This window comes from Canis lupus, chromosome 29, assembly GCF_003254725.2.
Source record: "Canis lupus dingo isolate Sandy chromosome 29, ASM325472v2, whole genome shotgun sequence".
Classification (NCBI taxonomy): domain Eukaryota; kingdom Metazoa; phylum Chordata; class Mammalia; order Carnivora; family Canidae; genus Canis; species Canis lupus.
The window spans coordinates 19013828-19037651 of record NC_064271.1 but is presented as its reverse complement, the minus strand read 5'-3'; the positions used below and the strand labels follow the sequence as shown (position 1 = coordinate 19037651).

Here is a 23824-nt window from a genome sequence, read left to right as displayed (position 1 = left end):
GCCTCAGTGAATACTGTGCATAGGCCACCAAAGCACATATAAGTATGAATTTTAAAAGTGCACAATTGTTGGGACCTCTGGGTGGCTCACTGGTTAAGCGTCTGACTCTTGATTCTGTCTCCGGTCATGATCTCAGGGTTGTGAGATCGAGTCCCGCATTGGACTCCAAGCTGGACATGGAGCCTGCTTAAGGTTCTCTCTCTCCCTCTCCCTCTGCCCCTCCTCCCTGGTTTACATGTGCTTTGTTTCTCTCTTAAAAAAACAAAACAAAACAAAAAACCCCACATAATTATTATTACATATCATCAGCAATTCCACGTAAAACCACCAATTATGTAGAATCCCTATTCTTCTGTGAGCATGATGCTAGGTACCAAAGGGGACTGAGAATTAGTAGGATATGGCCCCTGCATTAGAGGGGTTTTCATTTCCTTTTATTATACTTACAGAATTACATGAAATGAAGTAGAAACAAAATCTATTCGAGGCAAAATTGTTCGTCCATTTATTTAGTTATAGATAGAACTAAAGCCAGTCTTACTGGGTAGGAACTCTGCCAAGAGCTGGTTACTGCGTGAAATGACATCATCAGCAGAAACATCCAGGGTGAGCTTGGCATTTGCAAATGAAATATGAAAACAAATCTTTAAAGAAAAAGTTAATTTTTGGCAAAATCATTCTAGTTACCAGTGTAGAAAATAATACGATGCTCTCCTCTTAAATCATTCTAGGTTCCTGGTTTTACACTGCTGAAGCCCTAGTCTTAGTAACTGTGGCGTTAGTTGGTGGCTCTCTGCATGGCGGTGGACAGTGGCATCTAAAAGGAGTAACTCAGATGAGATGATAGGCGCTAACTGAACTTACCGTGGTCATCACGTCACAATACACAGAAGTCAGGTCATTATGCCATACACTTTAAAGTTATGCAGTTCTGTGTCAATTGTATCTCAATAAAACTGGAAAAAAATTTTAAATGATTTTATGGGACAGCCCGGGTGGCTCAGCAGTTTAGTGCCACCTTCATCCCAGGGCGTGATCCTGGAGACCCAGGATCGAGTCCAACATCAGGCTCCCTGCATGGAGCCTGCTTTTCCCTCTGCCTGTGTCTCTGCCTCTTTCTCTCTCTGTGTCTCTCATGAATAAATAAATAAAATCTTTAAAAATATATAAAATAAAATAATTTTGTGGATGTATTTATGTATGTGTGTGTTTATTTAGAGAGCACGAGTCATGGAGGGACAGACGCGGGAGGGAGAGAGGGAGAATCTCCAGCAGACTTTGCACTGAGCATGGAACTCAATGAGTGGCTCCATCTCAACGACTCTGAGATCATGACCTGAGCTGCAACCAACAGTCAATGCTTAACCAACTAAGCCAACTAGGTGCCCCCAAACTGGGAAAACTATTTCTAACCCCCCCCTCCCAAAAAAAAAAACCCAAACCAGAAGTACACAGTACGTACAGTTCCAGAATGGGGCCGTCTGCCAGTGGTTGTTGTCGTGTGTGAAGCAGGTGAGGCCAGGGAGGCTACATTCCTCCCCCTTCCTCTGGCGTTTCTTTTCCTTCCTCTCCTTCTTCCTCCTACGGTTCTCCTTGAAAAGCTGCAGTTTGCTGTCTACTTCTTGAGCAGCTTCCCTATTCCAACAGAAGGGGTGTGTTAATGATCAGAAAGCCGTTTCCCAATTAAAAATATTATTGTTGCTATGAATCTCACACAAAATATGCAGATACACAGTAACAGAGGACTTGTTTTCCACAGAGGGTCTCGCACTATAATCGGCAAAAGTGAAGACAAACTCATTAAGTGACAACTCTCTTAGAATTTTACCGAGCCTGGAAGGATCAATGTTTTCTTCCTTATTTACATGTAAACACCGGTGGAAATAAATGTCGAGGTGAATCCATGGATCCCGCTAGCCACAGCATTTGGACATGTGGCTTAACTCCCTGGGACTTAGTACTCACCAGCCAGAAAGTCAATGGTTAGTGGGATTACATGACTTGGAAAGAATTCCTTTTTGTTACTATTTTGTTTTATTCCATAAAGGGCTCAACTTTCGCTGAGGCTCAATACTAAATCCCTTCACATGCAAATTTTAACTATTATTTTAAAGATATGTATATTTCTTCCAGCTTTCAGAATTCAGCATGATTGCAGACTATTCTATGGACACACCAACCTAATCACCATGGTCCCTTTTCCCAATCGCTGTCCACAGTGCATAGAATAAAATCCAGTTACCATCCCATACATCGGCAGAGAACACATATAGAATTAGAGCAGATCTCCTCATGGCTCCCCCTAAAGGATTCCAAAAGCATCCCCGTGGTCTCTTGGCAAGATAGGGCTTTGTTGCCAACTTCTGGAGCTCTGTGCCTTCCTGGCTAGATCTGCTTGCTTGGAAGCAGCACCACTTGGAACACAGGGGTCCCTGCTGCCTTTTAGAAGTGCCCAGGGGACAGTCCTCCACTCCCAGCGAAAGTGGAAAAACAGACTCACTTACTTGAATGGGTGGAGATGGCTCTTCACCTTCTCTTGCTTTTTTACACCTTTCTCTTTATTATAATAGCTACGGGCAAGAAGATTGAAAAGGGAGTCTTCATAGTCTCACATTTAATCAGACAGTTTTTATTTTATTTTATTTTATTTTATTTTATTTTATTTTATTTTATATTTTATTTTATTTATTTTCTTATTTTATTTTAAAAAAGATTTTATTTATTTATTTGAGAGGCAGAGAGATAGCAAGGAAGAGCAGAGCAGGAGGGAGGGGCAGAGAGAGGAGCAGACTCCCTGCTGCCCAGGGAGCCAGGCCTGGGGCTCGATCCCAGGACTCTGAGATCATGACGTGAGCCAAAGGCAGATGCTTCACCAACCGAGCCACCCCTGGCAAACCGACAATTCATTTTACAAACAGGAAGCAGAACAGAAGGAAAGTAGTTACTTTGTTGTAACTGTCTTAGCTTAATGGGGCTTTTTAACCTTCGGCTTAGGTTTATGACATATTTCTTTTCAGTATATGATAATAAATTCAATTTACTAAGCTTTCTATTGGTAGAAGAGACAAACAAGCCCAGTGCTTGCCACCGGAGCTTGTGGAAACATGAGTTTGGAAACAAGGGGGTGAAGTGGCCACCCACTCACCTCTGTTTACTACAGGCACACTCCTCTGGCTTTCTCCTCTTTAGGTGTCCTCTCACTTCTCTTAAATTCTTAATTTTGTCTTGCAAAGCTTCAATCTGGAAGACACATGCGTGAACAATTACATTTGAAGATCAGGATTTTCTTTTTTTTTTTTTTTTAGATCAGGATTTTCTATGCTGAGTGCCTCTCTTTTCACCTTGCTTTCTATATTCCATAATTCCAGCTCTTCCACTGAGATGATAATTAACTTGGAAACAAAGTGGACACAGAATATGTCTATCTCGACATTCCTGCTGATGTGCTGTAGATAAACATGAACAGATGCTTCACTTACGACTGGATCATTTCCTCACGGAAATTTCAACAGGTCATCGAGCCAATCCCTGCTATTTTCTCACACCCTATTTTGTTTTCAGGCAGGAAAATCACTACATCACCGGGGAAAGATAAAACCTTGCTACGCTATGTTTCATGTAATTGTGATTGTAAAAAACAATGATGTGTATACGCAGTGAACCCCACCAGTCTCCATGGGGCTGGGAGCCGAGTTTGCATCCGGAATGCACCCTTCCAATCACATGGCTGTGGCTAACCTCTTTATCAATGTACGCCTTGTGGTCCTTCCAGGCTCTTGCTGATTGATACAGTTCTCTCTCACAATGGATTGTATCATTCGGAAGAATAAAGCACCTGCAAAAACAAACCAACCCAAAACATTAGAGATAGGTTTATATGCTAATATTTACTAATATTTTTTTTAAAAATCCATTAGAGATAGCAGAAGGAACAGAATTATCTTCTAAACTCTTAATTTGGATGCAAGCAGCATGTTGGAGCTGAGCCACAGACAAGGATACATGGGAATGTCTCCTGGCCACCAGTGTGGGGAAAGGATGGTATCAGAGAGGAACCATTCCTAAGATCCCCTTTCACAGCAATATTGAGTATTCACATCCCCAAGAACAGCCACCACCAGACAGCCCCAGTTTTGAAGGCCTCGTCAAATACCATAGGAAAAATTGAGGTTTTCACAGTTAAAATGGAAGTAAGTTGATTAAAGAAATGCAAAGTCAGAAAGGGGTTATTTATCCTATTCATTTTGTTACAAAGAGCCTGCCTGGAGTATCTCATTAGGTGTGCAGCAAAGAAACAGTCCCAGGGACAGAGAAAATTTGGGATAAGGGGGTCAATCAATACTGAAAGAGAAACAAATCCCGGTCTAAATCTCCTAGCCTATAACTACAGTTGACCTTGGAACAATACAGGCTGGAATTCCACGGGTTCGCTTATACGCGGATTTGTTGTTTTTTTGATAAACACAGTCCAGTACTAGAAACATATGTTGTCTTCCTTATGATTTTCATAATAACATTCTTTTCTCTAACTTACTTTATCGTAAGAATACAGTATATGATACATATAATCAACTGTTTATGTTATCGCTAAGGCTTCTGGTCAGCAGTAGGGCCACCAGTAGTAAAGTTTCTGGGGAGTCAAAAGGTACATGTGGTTTTTCAACTGTGGGGGTGGGGGGAGTGTCCCCAATGCCCTCAGCCCCCCACACCTTGATCAAAGTCAATGATGCAGGCATCTGAAGACCGATTCCAAAGATAAAAATCCTGGCAGAGCTCATGATAGCAGGCCCCCCACCAAAGTCATAGAATGGGAGAGGGGGGAAAAGAGACTTTGCTAATAAATTCAGAGAGAAAATTTTTCTCTATCAATAGAACAACTGGATTTCGGAAGGAAGTGGAGAACCGGAGTCATCCATTACAGCTGTGGGATGATCGCCTCCTTCCCCGTCCCCGTGACTCCCGAGGCCCACCATGCTTTCTGGGATCTGACCAGTTTAGTAGATGTTTCTGCATCTTATATCCATTTGCAACACATCCCACCTCTCTGGAAGCCTCTCCAGGACCTGCAGTCCCCCCTTGGGCTGTATTTCATTTCTGAGGCTGGGAGTGCACAAGTGCTCTGAGCCTCTACCAGTGCCGGTGATGGTTTCCATCTGCTCCCTAGACTCCCACGAAGGTAACTCTTCAAAGGCAGAACTGCGTGCCTGCTAAGTTGTGACAGAACCACTCTGGCTAAACTCCCAGGGACCAGCTTCATGTGAAACTGAACCCAAAGAGTGTCCCCTTGGCTTCTTTACACCCCAGGGGTTACACAGGCCAGCCTCCAGACCCTGTAGGGCCGAGGGCTATCACTTTTTATAAAGAAGCAAAATAGTGGTAATGGGGGGGTGGGGGTGATGACTCTGAACTCAGCCCCCGCGAACAGCTAAAGCCTTCCTACTTGTGCGTCACTCTGACGGTGGTGGGCAAGCCCAGGGCGTTGTCTCTGTCGGCCAGCATCACGTCCCCGTCGCCGGGAGCCTGGTGACCTCCGGGCCCCCTGTGGCCTTCATCGTGGCGCTTGACGATGTTTCTCGGTCGCAACACTTGCAATTCTTCTTCTTCCAGGTTTATGTCATATATTTCACCTTCGAATTCGACCGACAAGGAACGTGTTTGCCGAGTATGGACAAATCTGGGCTTGTACTCTGGAAATAAGGGGAGACACGTTATTAATGTGGACACCTGGGTGTAGTTTAGGAGGGATGAAAAGCACCGCCTGGCTCCGTGAGCATTCTGGGAAGGGGCAAGCAGTTTATATGGCATTGGTGAGGGGCATCGGGGTGCTGTGGCAGCCCACTGGGATTCAGGTCAGGAGGGCTGGGCTCCTGTCTGGGCCTGGGTGCTGCAGGGCACTGTGGTGGGAGGCATGCTCCTCTGAGGCTCAGCCTTTCATCCCTCCAGTGAGGGGGCACATCTGGGGGACCCCTAAGTTCCTTTCTATTCACAGCAGGCTGTGAACTTCCACACTGCCTTCTCAACGTGAACTGCTAAGGCAGTTTGTTTGGATAAAACTATACTCCCAATTATGATATTAATCATAATACTGACTCACTGATGGGGCTTTTGCTATGTATTATTATTCACCTCATACTTATCTTTAATCCACAATCTTAGAAGACCTGTATTATTATAATCAATCCTTACATTAAAAAACTTATTAGATTATCAGAACAGGCTCATAACTTTGGTGTTATGATTCTGTTTTTTCTTTAAAGATTTTTTTTAGATTTATTTATTTATTTATAAATAGAGAGAGGTAGAGACACAGGCAGAGGGAGAAGCAGGCTCCATGCAGGGAGCCCGATGTGGGACTAGATCCCAGGTCCCCAGGATCACACCCTGAGCTGAAGGCAGATGCTCAACCACTGAGCCACCCAGGTGCCCCTGGTGTTATGATTTTTAAGAATGGGAAAACTGAAGCTCTGAAGGCTACCTACATTTTCCAAGTTTATGTACCCAATGGCTGTGGGAACCAGGATTCTAATCTACCAGATTCTAAAGGCTACAGTCTTTCTACATCGGGCTGCTTTTTTCAAAAGGGTAAATGCTCTCAGCACCTTCTATTTGTACCAAAAACAGAGAAAAAATAAATTTTGCAAATGCTTTTATTAGTCAACTGACTTTTAATACCTAGCAGATGGAATGTAATGCCAGGGGGAGGCCAGCATGCTTTCTGTCAAGTCTCATAGTGTGTTAAGACAAGAGCTTTAATGTGCAAACCTTGGCTCCTTCTCAGATGCCCTTTGGCTCCGAGGGGGCATTCTCACATGGAACTTCTCTCTCCAGCCTGCTGCTGAAATAGGAAGAAGGAGAGCACACAGGCCATCGCATCAAAATTGATGCTCCCACAGGACCCTGCTGTGATGGCAGTTTCCAGAGGAGGAAACGCCTCTGTACAGTCAGCAGGTCACTGTGCGTGCTCACGAGCAACTCCTGCCCTCAAATATGTGAGACTCCATGTGGTTTGAAAGAGTGGCCCCAGACCTCTCCAGTCTGTGCTCAACATTGAACAACACAGTGTTTAGGGTCACTGCGGTGGAGACACATCTAACCTCCCCAGAGAGAAGAGGCGGCCCCTTCCTTGGAGGAATTGGAGTCCAACATTGGTAATCAGCTTCCATTAAGGGACAATGTCAGGAATCTGTCTCTTTTTGGCTTTCCATGTGCTATCTTTTTTTTTTTTTTAAAGATTTTATTTATTTATTCATTAGAGAGAGAGCGAGGCAGAGACACAGGCAGAGGGAGAAGCAGGCTCCATGCAGGAGCCTGATGTGGGACTTGATCCCGGGTCCCCAGGATCACACCCCGGGCCAAAAGCAGCACTAAACCGCTGAGCCACCCAGGCTGCCCTCCATGTGCTATCTTTGCCTGAATTATTAAACCTGGCATTTTATCTCAGGGAGGAAAAAAAAATTTCCCAAATCAATCATTGCAGCCTTTGGGTTATGGATTCCTTTAGGAGTGGGTTGAATGTTATGGATATCCAGAAAAATGTGCACATACACACAGAATAGATTTAGAATTTTGGCTTAAATGGTAGAAGGCTCACGATCCCCTAAAGTCCATCTGTGGAGTCCAGAAGAATAAAGCCAGTGCTGAGAGCTCCTATTGTTCCTAGTGATTGATTTCCTAATTTACAAGGTGGGGGGGCACCTGGCTGGCTTCGTCGGTACGAGCATGGGACTCTTGATCTGGAGGTCGTGAGTTCAAGCCCCATGTTGTGTGTACAGCTTACTTCAAAAACAAAAGCAAAGTCTACCCAATTCAGAATGCAGCAAATATCTTACTTCCAAACCAATATAGAAAAGAACGGCCCCAGAAATGAGTCACTTTTCCCATGCTGTCACTAGATGGCGCCAGACTCATTCTTTTATGGAACGTGCCAGCCTGGGTTTTCACATCTGTATAATCGCAGGAATTTTATATAGCGCAGGATAGGATATAGGATATAGGATTTTATAAAGAAAATATTAGGCAGCGCTTTTCGTACTGCATTTGACTGGTTGCACCCTGCCAGTCAACAAGAGGAATTAAAAAAAAAAGGATTGTCTAATAACAGACGTACCTTTAAGAAATATTTATGCTTTTCTTATTAGATGCATAAGCCACGATACCTAGAATTTTTATTTTGTTCCTTTTTTTTTTTTTTAAGCAGCTCAAGGGTGACAAATCAGGACATTAGCATTGATGTCAAAGAAAGCTGACCTGAATTACACCTTCTGCCCCTCACCACACCTTTTACCTCTTTCATGTGCGTGGATATTTTGTGTGTGGCGCTTTTATGGAACATATTCTATGCATATTCTATGCTCAAGTTAAAATGTGCACAAACCCGAAATTTCAAATGAGCTTTGATCTTTTAAACATAACAGTTATTTGCTTTTCGCTGCAAAAGTATGCATTGGGAAGACCTAAATCGTAGGGCATCCCTGGGTGGCTCAACGGTTTAGCACCTCCCTTCGGTCCAGGACCTGACCCTGGAGACCCGGGATTGAGTCCCACTTCGGGCTCCCTGCATGGAGCTTGCTTCTCCCTCTGCCTGTGTCTCTGCCTCTCTCTCTCTCTCTGTGTCTCTCAAAATCTTAAAAAAAAAAAAAAAAAAAAAAAAAAGACCTAAACGTAGAAGGATCAAGCCTTTGGTCTCCCTCTTGTCCATTTGCAAAGGCCCCTGGAGCTTACTGGGAGTCCCCTGGTTTCGCAGGAACTGCCTCTGACCCTTCCTCTGGCCCCTGCCGGCACGATAGCCAGGCTCCCCGCAACTGCAGTCCTTGTCCTTGTCCTTGTCGTGGAAGCCGCGGGGGTAGAGGTTCCGGGCGCTGGGGCGGACTGTGAGCAGGTCGCTGGATCCCTTACACTTGTGAATCCGAAGCTTGCCAGACGTGTCCTCAATGCACTGCCACTTCTGCAAAAGCCAATGTGAAAGCCGTTTACCCACCCGGGCCAGGTGTTTCTCAGGAAGGGCTGCTGCATTAGGTTAGGTTTGGGGAGCCCGGGAAGAAGGCATCTTTTGGCTGCCCTTGCACGACGTGTCCCCCCACCCCTCCCCAGGTTCTCTTAGCTCCCTCTCTCACCGTGGGCCAGTACAGATGACAGGGGGACCACTGGAAACCAGAACCACCTCAATGACACCAGAGCCAAAAATTGATACATAAATCCTCAGGATCCAGACTAAACAGTCTTGAAGGAAACATGTAAAAAGCCCTTAATTCGCCAAGCCACGGGGCACAGCTGTCAGGGGGGCTGTTTTCACCAGACCCCTCTTTCTCTGGAAAGGCAGGCACACTTGGCTGCTTTGTTCTCTGCCCCCCCCACCCCCGGGTCTGCCTGTGGCCCAGAGGGGCCCCCAGGGAAGGAGACGAGTTTGATCAGAGTGTAGTCACAGCGGCCTCTCTGGGCCCCTTCCAATCCTTCCACACATACTGCAGCACCGCCCCCCCAGCCGCGAGCAGGTCCTCTCGTCTTCCCGAGGGGTGTCCACGGGGCAGCTGGGCCTGGGCTCCCCAAGCCTGCTGCTGACACTGCAGGCCCAATTCTAGATCAATACGATGCAGCACCGGGCCTCTTAAATATCAAGCTGGCTGAAATAAGAGCACTTCACCTTGGGGGCAGTTCATGGGGTCTCCCTACCTTCCTTAAAGACTTAATAAAGGTCCTTTGGCTTTTTGTTTTCCCCTGGCTCCCTCCCTAAACTGGTAGTTTGGGAAGAATACGGACCTTGATTTGAAATTGCCCATGGTCACGACACACTATCATGTCCTGTTACCAGACTTTTGTCTTTTGTTTTCCTTCCCTATAGGGGTATCGCCTGTATACAACTACTGATACTTTTCTGTAAGAGGACACATTTCTAAACAGCAGTCAAAGCAACAGTACCTGTAAAATTATGTTTTTGGTGGGCCAGTTACAGGTTTTCAATAGATAAAAAATTACCAAATAAAGGATGGTTTTTCCTGCACCACATAGAATCATCTCACCATTCCCTCCCCGCCCCTTTGCTGGACCTGTACCATATTTTGGGTTACATTTTCATTTCAAAGTGACCTAATGCAAGGTATAGTTTAGTCAAGGGTCTCAGATGTCTTGGTCAGCAGACGAACAACACTTGTGTACAAAATGGGGTGCAACTATTCACAGTGGACCGAGCTGCAGAGTCTTGGCTTGTTTTCTTACTGGAGCCCTATGCCCTCAATAAGTGTTGAATTAGCAGAGCTGCCTTTGCACCCCTATCATACGGTTCTCAAATCCCAGGTTTATAGGGCTTGTTCTATGATCTTGTTTCAGCTCCCAAAGCCCCCTTCAGCTCTTGATGCTATGGACTTTGGTTATCACGAACCACGTCAGGTTACAATCTTCTTTTGTGTCTTGACCAGCATATCTTGAATGTCCATCATCTCCATCCAGAGAAGCAGGCTCAAGAGACAAGGTAAGTAACTATTTGCAAAGCCATGACAAGGCAACATAAACAAGAACAGTCGAGGACTAACTAAGTTATAGATGATTTAACTGAAAAAAAAAAAAAAAGTCAACTTGATTAGGCTCCGGAGAGTTCTGTGAGCTCGGTGGTTCTTACACATGGCTGGGCACTAGGAGTTTCAAATGCTCTCCTGGTGATTCTAATGCACAGTTGGGGTTAAAGACAACTGCTTTTGATTTGCAGCTGGTTACTGGACTTTTCTGCAGCTGGAACCCATGGCAGAGGCAAAAGAGATCTATTTAAGTCTAAGTAGCTCGGATGGATGAGTCTTTGAGAGGGATGTATGCATGCTGCAGAGTGGGTATGCAAAGGAAGCTGTGTTTAGAAATGTACTGACGTCATCAGGTCAGAAAATGACTCAAGCTGAAAAGATGAACACTACCAGCTTGTCTATACCGGCAGGACTATGTGCTCTCTGTAAGGGTAACTAGTTTTCCTTACTTTCCCTCCACAGTTAGCGGACAAGTGACAGAACTTGGTCTTTCTAAAGGCTTAGCAGGAAGCTATGTATGGCCTGTTCCATGGTTCTGCCATTCGACGTGGAGACCAGTGGTTTTCAAGCCTGGGTTTGTAGCACTTCCAGACATATCCAATCAGCTTGAGGAGGTGCCATGAAATTCTCAGAAAAAGTTCTCAGAAAAGGATATACAACTCCATTAAGAAATAACAAGTTATTTCTATAAGCCACCCAGAAATTTTGCTGATGAGAGGTGTCAGTGAAATAATCCATAGCCTTTCATAGCTCCAAAAAATTTGAGCATCGGTAGTGCTTGAGTGTCATTCTAGATCTGTATTTGTCCTAAATCCAAAAGGTTTAAGACTTATCCCTCTCTCTGGGTAATCTCTAACTCAAGCATTCAAAAACAAAGAGTTCACTACTTCATGCCTATAATAGCAAAAGAAGTGGTCAGTGCGTCCACAATTCACGCCTAGTAGCAGCTTAAGAAGTACTCTAGTTTCTACCAGATGGAAAAATATGGTTAACTATATTCTTGAAAAATAATGGCCCTGTGTCTTTTGTGGCTCGAATTTATATCAATTTTGCTACAAACACTAATTTTTAAAACACCTAACTACAGTGAAAACCTTTCTTAGTCTTACAACCACAATGCATTAAAAAAATTCTGCCTTTTTTTTTTGGCCTGGAAGAGCTGAGGGTATAGGTAGATTCCTCTAGAATAGAAAGTGTAGGCAGCATTTTAAATGATTTGGTCTATTTGGAATCCAACTTGCGTTTTCCCATTGGCCAAATTTCTCACTAACTTCCTATAGGGTAGATATGAAGGGAAGGGGTGTTTCTTTCCTAAAGAGATGAATTTAACCAAATGTAAGACCCTCCTGGGCACTGATAATGTACCTCACAAATCCAATATGCATACATATATGAATGCATATGTACCCACATGCACATGCCCACATGTACTAGATGTATACATACACCTATACACATTGTCGAATAAAACAAGAGCCACTAAGAAAAATGCCAACTATTTTCTATACCGTGGACTCTTTGAACAAGCTGTAGACCCTATTAGAGTAACTGGCAAGCAGCTTTGAAAATCATCTTAGTGGTAAGCATACTAGGAATTTTAATGAAATGTAATTACCACACATTTGCCGCAGTCATTTGGGTGCTCGATATCTTGACAATTTTTATGGTTGAGCAATAAAACCTTGAAATCACTGCACCTACAATGGTCACCTTACTTAGCTTATGGAGGGGAGTGAGGGAAGAGAGCTTTCAGGGCATTGCTCTGAAACTCATGTCACAAGCCACTTAAGTGCTCAGAATCAAGAGAGGGGATGACTTGGGTTTGCAGAAGAGCTTCCACAATCAGCTGGAAGCAGGGACTCAGGTGAGGCACCTGCTAACAGGACACGTGGTCAGCCTCAGAGACGAACTTTGTTACACATGTGCCCTTGTGGAGATGCACATATCGTGCTGTTTCCGTTGCCTACTCTCTTGAAGTGTACTAGTCAATCGGTTAACTGCCCGATTCGACTGTCTCCCGCCTTCCCTGACCACTTTTTGCGATATCATCTCAATTTTCCTCCTGCCTCTCTGACTCTGTACCAATCATTTCACAAACGTTCATTCCACACTGTTTCTGCACATGTCCGGCGTGCAAGGGGCTCGATGAAACTATTTAAACAATTTTGTAAGTTATTATGATTTCATTTAGCCTTTCCAACCATTTGGGATTAAAGGCAAGGACCATGTCTCATACTCCTGAACTGTACCCTGAAGTTAGCTCAGCATCAAATCACTGTTTAGTAATTACATCTTAGTAGTTTTGATTGATTATATATATTTATGTGTAAATTACACGTGATGAACAAGAGAACACCGGGTATTTTGATACAAGGATTCATGTGTGCAGCTCATTTGGTGGAATCAAACCTAATGAGAAATACAACAAATGCCATTCAAACAATTCCCGTCCACACCATCTTTATAATCATCATTATCACCATCTATGGAGCTCTTACTTGATGCCAGGTACTGGCCTAGGGAACTTTATAGAAATTTAGTCACACAATCATCACTACAACCTAAAGTGCTACCACAATTCATTTATTGGAGTTGGATTTTGTAGTAGTGAATATCACCTATATTCCTCACGGGACTTGAGAACGGCATTTCATATCTATATTGATGTGGCTCGGTGGCAAAAGTCTGGACTTTCAAGCTAGAGAAGTCTGGATTTGATGATCAGCTTTATCATATCCTGTGCATCCTTGAGCAAGTCAGCTACATGATCTGAGCCTCATGAGTACTAGAACTCATTCATGAATAGAAAGAACTCAGTACATGGTAGGCACTCAACAAAGGCGGTTATTATGATCATTATCATTATTATTCCACAAACTCTGTTCCCCCTCCAACATACAAGTAAGCTTATTACTTAATTTGGGTCTTATGCAAACTTAATGAGAGGTAGCCATTTTTCATGGAGGTAAGTATTGCGCTAGGGACGTGAAGACCTCCATTTTCATTTTGTTTTGCTGCTAACTCTGCGGCCTTGAGCAAATTATAGAATCTCTTTGTTCTTCCAGATTCCACATCTGGTAAAATAATATTTGCTCCTCCTGGCCTCAAGGATATGTCATGAGAATAAATTGTTGGATGTTTTTGGAGTTCTGAAAAAAGATGCACTATATAAATCCAGAGCAATACTATTATAACTGACCTTTAACAATGGTTATCCAATCCTTGGGCAAGTTCATGTTTCATGCTTGTAAACTGTATATAATACAGTAATTATTATTTAGTGGGGAGACTGTGGCTTTGAATCACAAAGATCTTGGTTTGTACTCAGACTTGTCACACTTCCAGCTATGTGACTTTGGTCAAGTGACTTTCCCATCTTTAGTCTCCCAAGCTTAAGACTCCTTATATTTAAAATGAGCATAAGATCTCTTCTATAGAATAATTTTCAAGTATTAAATGTTCTGTGTAAAGTGTCTAGTATAACATTAGATGAAAATAGAACTCTAGTTACTTCTCTTTCCTGAAGAAACTACTAGATAATCATGATAGTTTCTACATTTTCAATGGCATATGTTTCTCAGATTTGTTAAGAATGTTCTATATTCTTATTTATGCCTATATATGCCCATTTTCATGAGTAAGAAACAAAAAACTTGGCTGCCACTTTTTCAAAGTTACACTGTAATAAAAGCTTAATTTTATACACACACAAACACACATGGATTAGTTCTCCATTATTACATGTCTTATTATGTGGATTTGGTCACAATGCAGGTCAAATCACGTTCTCTGAAATGTAACAACCATACAGTAATGTTTGGATAACCTGATTATCCTTCAGGCCAGTGCCGACATCATGAAAAAGTTACTTGCCTGTTGACATGTGTCTAGAATTTTCATCTCAACACTGGGAATATAAAAATACCATATAAACCTCCTCATTCATATTGCTACTTAGCTGAAGCCATTGTCAAATTTTCTCACCAATATGAAATAGAGTTACTTGTGCTGAGGAGATTTATCTCCTGTTTTCTTTGAGATGGGATGAGATGGGAGGTGGGAGGGAAAGTGGAAAGGAAAGAGAAGTAGAAGAAAATGCTTCCTCCTTTAGATTTTCATCTGGATAATCATTTGTAAAAGTCCATACTGAAATGCTGGAAGAAGTATTGCTCTTGCAGTTTGGGGAAAGTAAAATTGGTAAACTGACCTTGGCCAACACGCGATAGCCAGTATTTGCTGAGCGCTTATTATGTGCCAGGTACTGGTTCAGATGCTTAATACAACTACCTCTTATAAGCTTTACTCCAACCTTCTGAAGCAGGTGCTATTATTATTATTTTTTTAGCAGGTGCTATTATTATGCCCATTTTCGAGACAAAGAAACTGAGGCAGGGTTGGATTAAGTAACATGCCCATGGTCACAGAACAAGCAAGTAGTGGGCCAAGGCTACAATCCCAATTGACTAGGACCTCAGTAAAAAAAAAAAAAAAAGAATGGTTTTGGGCAGAATGTGAGGTTTTGAGTGAGCCTTGGATGAGGGAACATCATGTGGGAAGGCAGAGCCAGCAACTTACATGCAGAAGAAAATGTTATGTTAGGGTCGGGAGGAGGGGAGGCTGACCAGAGCAGGCAGGCTGCGTTACAGTGCAGCCACATTAGGTAGTTTAGAAGTAAAACGTCCCTGTATTTGTCTTCTTCTGACTTGTTTGGGACGGCAGTAAATATGGTTTGACAGTTAAGCCTGGGGTGTTTTGAATAATGCACAGAAGCCAAAATATCTAGATGCACAACTATTCAGAAATGTCCTTGGGTGCAGGTTGAAGAGGGGAGGAGGCAAGGTTTTGAAGGAGGGCCGCCCCTCCTGAGCCTCATGCAGACAAGTTCAGCCAGAGGGTGGCACTGGGGCCCTGGGCCTCCTGGCTGCCCCCTGAGGTAGGGAAAGCCCTAGTGAGTGAAGTGTCTGTGAGCCACGCTGAGATTTAGCCAGAGCTCAGTGAGTTTCTGGAAACAGGCTGTCCGTTTCTGGCAAACTAGCCAGATCTTCCTGGTAAATGCCTTTTATTCCTGCTCTGCAGCTGGTCACAAAGTGTGGAGGGACCTGTGGTCAGAGGGATAATTTTGGGATGAGAACAGAAATCCTGCAGCTAAACCAGTCCATTCAACAAGCTACATTCTAATTTCCCAGGTAGTATTGGCTTGCTCGATCTGGGGGCTCTTTCGTAATTTTAAACAAATCTTTGATTTCCTATCGATACAATAGTAGAAAGGCAAACAAAACTGCAAAGTTGCTGGAAGTTAACAACTCACAAAGGACATGAAATTTGCTTTATCAAAGAAAAAAAACAAGCTTTTTTTTTTTTTTTTCAAATAGCAGAGAATATCTGAAATGTACTTCAAAACTGAACGCCTAGGAAATTTCTCTTTTATGTAACTCCTATTTGAGGAGTCAATCCCTGTACCTAGAAAATGAAAAATATAGTAACGCTTTCCTGGCATGAGTGATTCTCAGTCCTGGCTGCTCCTAGGAATCACCCAAGAGCTTGAAAAAAATCACTGATGTCTGGGTCTCATCCCCAGGGGTTCTGTTTTCCTTTGTCTGGAGCGAAGCTTGAACACCAGCATTTGTAAAGCGGACTCTGTATTCTAATGTGCCTTCTTGCTAGGGAACCACTTCTCTAGATGCTGTGAATGGGTCCTAAGATCATGGCTCCAGCCAGCCAAATGCCACTTATAATTTCAAAGAGAAAATCTACTATGTTACATTTTTGTAGAGGCAGCATGTTCTGGGGAAGAAAGGATTGAGCACAGAGTGAAGAATTGCAGGTTCTCACTTTGGGTTTGTAGGTTAAGTTTTCTGGATCTAAATTTCCTTATTAGGAAAAAGATACCATTCAACTGGAAGATTTCTAAGACTCCTCCCAACCTCCATATTCTCTGACTCTAGACATCTGGTTAACTTTGTTAACAAATACAGATTCCTTGGCCTCACCTGTAGACCTGTTAATCTGATTGGTTTGGGGGGAGGCTGTACATACATATTTTCTTTTATTTTTCTTTCTTCTTTTTAGAGAGGGAGAGAGAGAGATAGAAAGAGAAAGAGAGAGAGAAAGAGTACAGGGTGAGGGAGAGAGAAAATCTTAAGCAGGCTCCATGTCCAGCATGGAGATGGATGTGGGGCTTGATCTCACAACCCTGAGATCATGATCTGATCTGAAACTAATGCTGGATGCTTAACTGAGCCACCCAGATGCCCCTACATCAATATTTTCCAAAGTTGCCTAGGTGATTCTAGGGTGCAACCAGAATTGAGCATCACTGCTGTGTGTTCTTTGTTGAGCCAAAGTCTTTTCTGATAGAAGTTGAGATTTGCACGTGTGTGGTGTGTGTACTCTGTGTGTGTGTGTGCGTGCGTGTGCCTGAGTGTGTGTGTCGTATGTAAAACTGTATGTAATGTGCTTGGGGGTGTAATGCCAGCTGAGAGAGTGGCAGGAATTCATACTCAGCCTCACATTAATTCAGGAATACAGAAGTAATGCAAACACATATGTCCATGCTGTCTTAATTAGTCCCTGCTGGTTGCTCTGTTCACAAAGTGAAGAAGTATTGCCAAATGTCTGGGATTCCAGCCCATTTTAATTCCCTGGTGGCTTCATAGGAATGAAAAAGCAGGTAAGATGGCCCGGAACAGATATAGCACCCAACATTCACACATTGCCTTGTAATTCATATAGCACTTTACATATATGATACCACTAAATCCTACTAAGACTGAGATTAATTTTCTTCACTTTAGGGATAGAAAATCTGAGACTCTAAAGAATCTAGTCCCCAAACACACAACTAAAAAGTAGTGGATGCCAATATTCTAACCTCAACTTTTTGATGTCGTATTTTTCTTTCCTTCATTGACCTACTTCATGCATCCACACTGACCCTGCCAAATAATCCTTAAGTGACAAGGCATGGGGCTGTGGCAGGATGGGGGAAATACACAATCTCTTTGGAGATTAAAAGTGAGGAGAATGGGGCTGACCATGTGGGTTTTTCCTCTCCATCCCATACAGAGTCAAACCAAAGAGAAGATTGTATTGTCTTCGAATGAAGGCAGTTAACCCTAGTCAGAGGAAGAGAAGCAGGGCACTGGCCAGGAGTGAAATCAGTGTCAAGAGAAGAGATTCCTGGCAAGTTAATTCTAGCCTTAGCTGATGCCTTGATCCAGAACAATACAATCTCATTATTCTGGACTTTTTTTTTTCTTTCTTTCTTCTTTCTTTCCTTCTTTCTTTCTTTCTTTCTTTCTTTCTTTCTTTTTTTTTTTTTTTTTTTTTTTTTTTTTTTTTTTTAAATTTTTTTTTATTTATTTATGATAGGCACACAGTGAGAGAGAGAGAGGCAGAGACACAGGCAGAGGGAGAAGCAGGCTCCATGCACCGGGAGCCCGATGTGGGATTCGATCCCGGGTCTCCAGGATCGCGCCCTGGGCCAAAGGCAGGCGCCAAACCGCTGCGCCACCCAGGGATCCCTCTTTCTTTCTTTCTTTCTTTCTTTCTTTCTTTCTCTCTCTCTTTCTTTCTCTTTCTTTCTTTCTTTCTTTCTTTCTTTCTTTCTTTCTTCTTTCTTTCCTTCTTTCTTTCTTTCTTTCTTTCTTTCTTTCTTTCTTTCTTTCTTTCTTTCTTCTTTCTTTTTCTTTCTTTTCTTCCTTTTTTAAAGTCACAGATATAGTAACTAAAAAGATAATCCTCAAAGTAGCCAGATAGAAAAAGCAAAAGGCCAAAATATAAACATTCTGTAGAACACAACAGAACTATCAGGTTTGGCTCACAGATTCTATAACCATCTTGAGGAGCCTCAAAAATTTCCAGAAGTTCTCAGATTTTTAAGCTAGGGTTTGAGCATCACCTATAGAAAGAAATCACCATTCAGGCGATTTCTCTGTTCTAATAATTCAGGCACTTCTAAAAGGAATTGTTGGTAACATTTTCATACATCCATGTGATATGATCTAAATTCAGACTGATTCACATGGAAATACTGCACCAGAGGAGAATCCCAGTGAGCCAGATATTAAAGCATTTTGTGGGGGCAAAACGAGTTTAGAAAAATATGAAAAAGCAAAGTGAAGTTTTTAACATAGTTAGCATTTAGCATAAGAGTGAAGAGCTTGTGCCAAAGTGCCATAATCTAGTTTATACTACATTTGCCCTTTAGGACATGTATTAAAATTTCAGGACAAACCATATGGAGAGGTTTGCAAAATTGTATACTGAAAGGTAGGCAGTGTACCTTATTCTCAAATGGCTATAATGCTTGCCACTTAGAAGGCTAAAATGGTAACAAAATCACCAATTTGCATGAAATATATTTAACAGGGAACATTTCCAACTCCCGAATAAAAGTAAATTAGTCTATTGAGGCTGGCTCATAAAAATCATTTTAGAGCAACAAAACAAGTCTGAGGTTTTAGTCATAATCATACTTAGAGCTTCCTTAAGAAGGATTTGAAGATATCATATTAAAATATAATGAGTAAGTCTAAGCTTCTCCAGTAAACACTTGAAAATTAAGACTTACTAGTATGCCATGAAGGCCTAGTTTTATCCTTTCCTTCAACATCCTCCCTCCCCACCTTTTTCTATTTCAAAGGAATCCCTGAGCACAGAAAGGCATAAGGAAATGTAGAAAGTATGAGGATGAAGTTGTTTATCATGAATGTCTGTTCAATACGCTAGATACTATATCACAAGTATAAATATATGATGCCCTACATTGATGAGGCCATTTTAATAATAACTGCACTCTCCTTCTCAGGTGCCTGATATCCTGAACTGGTATTGGCTAACTGTGTGGATATCTAGAGGTCAGATAAGTTAAAAAGAAAAAAAGACTCACAAAAGATTTGAACTTCTCTTTGCCTCATTAATGGAACTTACCTTGGAAGGCAGCAAGTGGTCTGAGTTTTTTTTTTTTTTTTTTGAGTTTTTGAATCATATAACTCATTTGCATCCCAGCTCTGCACTCACCAGCTGCCATTTATAAATGGGAACAATGCCTACCTCATTGGATGGATGTGAGGAATAAATTGAGCTAAAAACATAAAACTCCCTATACAGGGCTTTACGTAAGACAAATGTGTAATAACTATTATTTTTCACTTTTCTTCAATTTTGTTCTAAGTTTCAAAGACTTAGGCAGTGCCTCTACCATGATGACACACTACTTTTTTTAGCTAGCATAGATGTCAATCAAGAAGAGTGTTTAAAATAATTTATGTTCATATGTTTTCACTTTCCTTGGAAACAGATCTGTGTTAATTCATCACACAGTATTTCTTTAGTTCTTATTGGTAATAGGTGGTGTTCTGGGTAGCCTAGAATTCTATAGTAATATTTCTTTCTTTCTTTTTTTTTTAAGATTATTTACTTGAAAGAGTGAGAGAGTGAATGCAGGTGTGGGTGGAGAGGCAGAGGGAGAGAGGGGCTTCAAGTAGATTCCTCATTGACACAGGGCCTGATGTGGGGCTCTATCCCATAACCCCAAGATCATGCATGACCTGAGGTGAAATCAAGAGTCAGATAAGTGAGTCGACTGACTGAGCCACCCAGGTGCCCCATCTATAGTAATATCTCTATTAATAAAAAGGTTTCATTCTAATGAAATAATTGATGTCAGAAATCTTGTGAGCAGAGGTAGAAATGATGAACTAACACAATATGGCTTCCCTTTCCATTTCCCAATCTTGGTCAGATTCTATCCTCCTCTGTGGGTTAGATGACATCTGACTTTAGTACAGGACAGGAAGACCCCAACCTGTCTCTTGGGTGGTTCACTGCCCAGAGGCTCAGCATCTACTCATGATCTTGACTAAGTAGCTTCTTGACCCTTCCTGATAACCAGTTAATAGAAATCCAAGGGGTAATGACTTCTCCTTAGATGGAACCAAGTTTCTGAACTTTCTAACCTGGCTACCCATTTCACATGTCTGATATGTCGAACTGGTGTTGGCTAATTGGGTGGATATCTAGTACTCTCTGAGGGTGCCATCTTTTTTTATTAGAGGGAGCCCAAGGAGTGATGAGGAGGCCCAGCTTAGGCCAATTAGATAATTCTCAGTCAGAAGAAAGCTGTTATAATGAGTGTTCCATGACCACTATGAAAAGCTTATTTATACATAAATGTACATTATTTTATATGTTGAAAATTTCTAAATTAGAAATGAAGAAGCATGTGACTTGGGGTGAAGACAAGCCGTGACACTCACCTGCCCAGGCTGCTCACAGGCTGTCTGGTACCTGGCCTGCTGGCACAATTCTTTGACCCTCTCATATTTGGGCAAGTGATTGGACTGTTGGATATTCTTGCTGGATTCTTCTTTCTTACGTAAAAACTTCCTTTGACAGAAAAGAAGAAGTTTCTTATGAGAAATGATCCGAATCACCTATCCAGAATCTTTTGCCCTTTTCTTTTTCTCCCCTGTGACATGACTCTGCATTCTTCAAATAGCATGAAATAGATGGCAAGACCTTGTCCACAGGAGTTCAGCATTTGCTGAGTCCTCTGTGAAAACTACAAGCTGGGTACTATGAAGAACCACTGTTTCCCTAAAGCATTAATTTCAAGACATTAGGCATAAATGTTTAGCTTTACAGTTATATAAATGTTCTCTCAATGTTTTTATGGAAAAAAAACAAGACAATGAGGATTACGAATCAAAGGGGGAATCCCAGCAGGGACTCTGGAGATTATAGTCTCATGGATTTGTATATTTAAAACTAGGAAAACCACATAAGGAAAGGAAGTAGAAAGGAGAGGGCCAGACAGGACTCGGGAAGGAGGGCTGGGAATGCCAATGGACTGGTCCGATCAGGAGACGAGGTTGAAAAACTCAACAGCAAGCGCTCTGGTCCCATTGTATGAGAATTTATGTTTTACAGTTCTGATGCAACAATCATTACTGTGCTGGCCAGTGGAGAATGAGTACCAAACCATTCAATCTTGTGACCAGGCTTACGAAATCTGCATGCTTAGTAAACCGGAATAAGGGGGAAAAATACTCAGCAGGGAGAGCTGCCCACTAGGACTGGTTCCCAGAAGCACCCCAGGAACCAGTAATTACCCTCTTTCCACGAGGAATGTATCACGCCAAATTCTGGCTTTCTTGTTTGTTCGAAACCTGAAAGCAAAATAATAATATTTACTGTTGGCATCTGGACGTTTTTCCAAATGGATCTGTGCTAACAGTTTATTTAAAGAAACACCTCTCACTTCCCGCAGACCATGACTGCAGCTCTATCAATATGCTATTCACAGACAGCCGAGAAATTCTCGGCTTGGGGTGATTCTCATGGGCAAAGAGTACTTTGACTCCACTTCTTTCAGCTGCTGGCTGGCTCTGGGTGCCAGTGTGCTTGGGGCTGGCCGAGGGAAAGCAAATTGACACACCTGTTACCTGGCTTTTCCAGATCCAGAAGTTTGAGGACCGACTTGCCATCTACATCCGGAGGTGTGTCGAGGCCAGCAATATCCAGGATTGTAGGGGCCAGGTCGATGTTGAGAACGATCTGTGGGACTCTGCAAAGGGTCAGATGGTTATGCCCTGGGCCTAACACCAGTTGAGGTAGCACGTAAGGCCACTTTCTGCACACCGAGACTCATCAGCCTTCAATCTTCTCCCCCTCTATCTTAGTCTTTGATGCATAAAACCATTTAACTTAGATCAGACAATTCCCAAAGTGTTTCAAATGAGCTGAAGAGACATAATAACATTCTTCAGAGAAACCCTTCTACTATCATCACCTTCTCCCTTACCCCAGGACGCAGTGCAACGTAGCAGCAGATGAGGCACATGGATGAGATTCAGACTATCTGCGTGCTGGGCCCCAGTGTCGCCACTTCCAGAATGAGGAACTCTGAGAGGGGCACTTATGCTACCTGCCAGCTTTCTTCTTTGTTAGATTAGAAGACCTGGCTGCACACTCCTTAAGGGCCATTCCAGATTTGGAATTCTGCTTGCATTTTTTTCTTTTACTCTTTCCATAACTGTTTCATGTACACGATCTTGTTTTACATAGAACTTTCTGATGTGGCCGGCAGGGCATGTCAAACCCATTTTATAATGGTAAAATAGAGATGCAGAGGAAGGCAGTGACTTGTCCAAGGTGGCAGATATAGAACTCTGGTCCTTTAGGCCTTCTTTCTTCTAAAAGAAAATCATGCTTTTTAAAGTTTTATTTTCTTCAAAAATTTTACTTAGTAATAATTTTTTAAAAACCCACTAAAAGGCAGGCATTGGCTTTTTTTTTTTTTTTTTTAAAGACAGTGTGTTTCTGATTCAAAGGAGGTACAGAAGATGTCCCTAATGGTCACATTCTGTGTCCATGTGCACAGGCCATGTGACACGGATTCTGGTTCGTTTGACAGAATTAATCAGTGATAGTTAATTTTCCTTTCTCTTTAAATAGTATACCTCAGTTAATTTGACATGTGGTAGGGGAAAATAAGGTTTTCATTTTCTAAATTACCAACCTCAACCTACCTACACCCTTTTCTGTTTTGGATGAAAAGAAACCAGACACAGATTGGTAATGGAATTATCTCAGATACACATGAGCCACAACTGCTGAATGTTGCAAGTGGAGAAATACGTACATTGATCCTGGTTCTACACTTGGACCACGAATAAAGAAGGGCACACGGATGTCAAAGTCATATGGCATGGATTTCCCCTTGACCAGTCCAAACTGCCCAATATGGTAGCCGTGGTCGGCGGTGTAAATGATGTAAGTGTTGTCCAGCTCCCCTGTCTCCACGAGCATATTGTACAGCTGAAATATAACGGAGACAAGATGGGCAAGATGACAACAGTGTTGCCGTGATTTCCCCCCAAATGTCTTCCCCAGTATTTTTTAAAGGCAAGAGTTACTTTAACAAGGCTAAGAAACATGATCACTGTCTGCATTTTCTTAGTTGCTTACAATCCTGAAGGGAAAAAGTCTAATAAAAGAGTCAGGTAACTTTTTTGAATTTGGCACATTGTTCTTAAAGGTTTTGTGCACCTATTAAAAAGAAAAACAAAAAACAACTCCACAAAACAGCCTCTATCACCTAACTCATAGGTTTTACTTTGAAAAATTCATTGTTAAAGCAAATTTTATCATCACTCTTAAGTAGTTATCAAGGGTTAAGAACAGGCTGCTTTGGAGTCTGATCCACCTAAATCCAGCCTTTAGGCACATTTTGTTTGGCTTCGGTTGTTTTGTTTTTAAATACAGGAAATTTCAAATAAAATGTATTTCTGGCTTCCTTGAAAAAATCGGAA

General features: G+C 42.2%; 1 protein-coding gene across 16 annotated transcripts in view; it reads right to left on the bottom strand.

Moving 5' to 3' along the window:
* SULF1 (sulfatase 1) overlaps positions 1–23824 on the bottom strand; it is a 175553-nt gene that overhangs the window by 19808 nt on the left and 131921 nt on the right. For 14 of the 16 annotated variants that reach the window (XM_049103766.1, XM_025477927.3, XM_025477931.3 and 11 more), the window contains 10 exons: positions 23155–23330; positions 21949–22077; positions 21623–21679; positions 20768–20897; positions 8722–8944; positions 5441–5687; positions 3739–3835; positions 3146–3240; positions 2505–2570; positions 1463–1635 (listed from right to left, as the gene is read on the bottom strand). In XM_049103766.1, the coding sequence (XP_048959723.1) occupies positions 1463–1635; positions 2505–2570; positions 3146–3240; positions 3739–3835; positions 5441–5687; positions 8722–8944; positions 20768–20897; positions 21623–21679; positions 21949–22077; positions 23155–23330 (1393 nt within the window). The remainder of the gene's footprint in view (positions 1–1462; positions 1636–2504; positions 2571–3145; positions 3241–3738; positions 3836–5440; positions 5688–8721; positions 8945–20767; positions 20898–21622; positions 21680–21948; positions 22078–23154; positions 23331–23824) is intronic. The other 2 variants (XM_049103768.1, XM_049103765.1) reach the window with 1 other exon arrangement.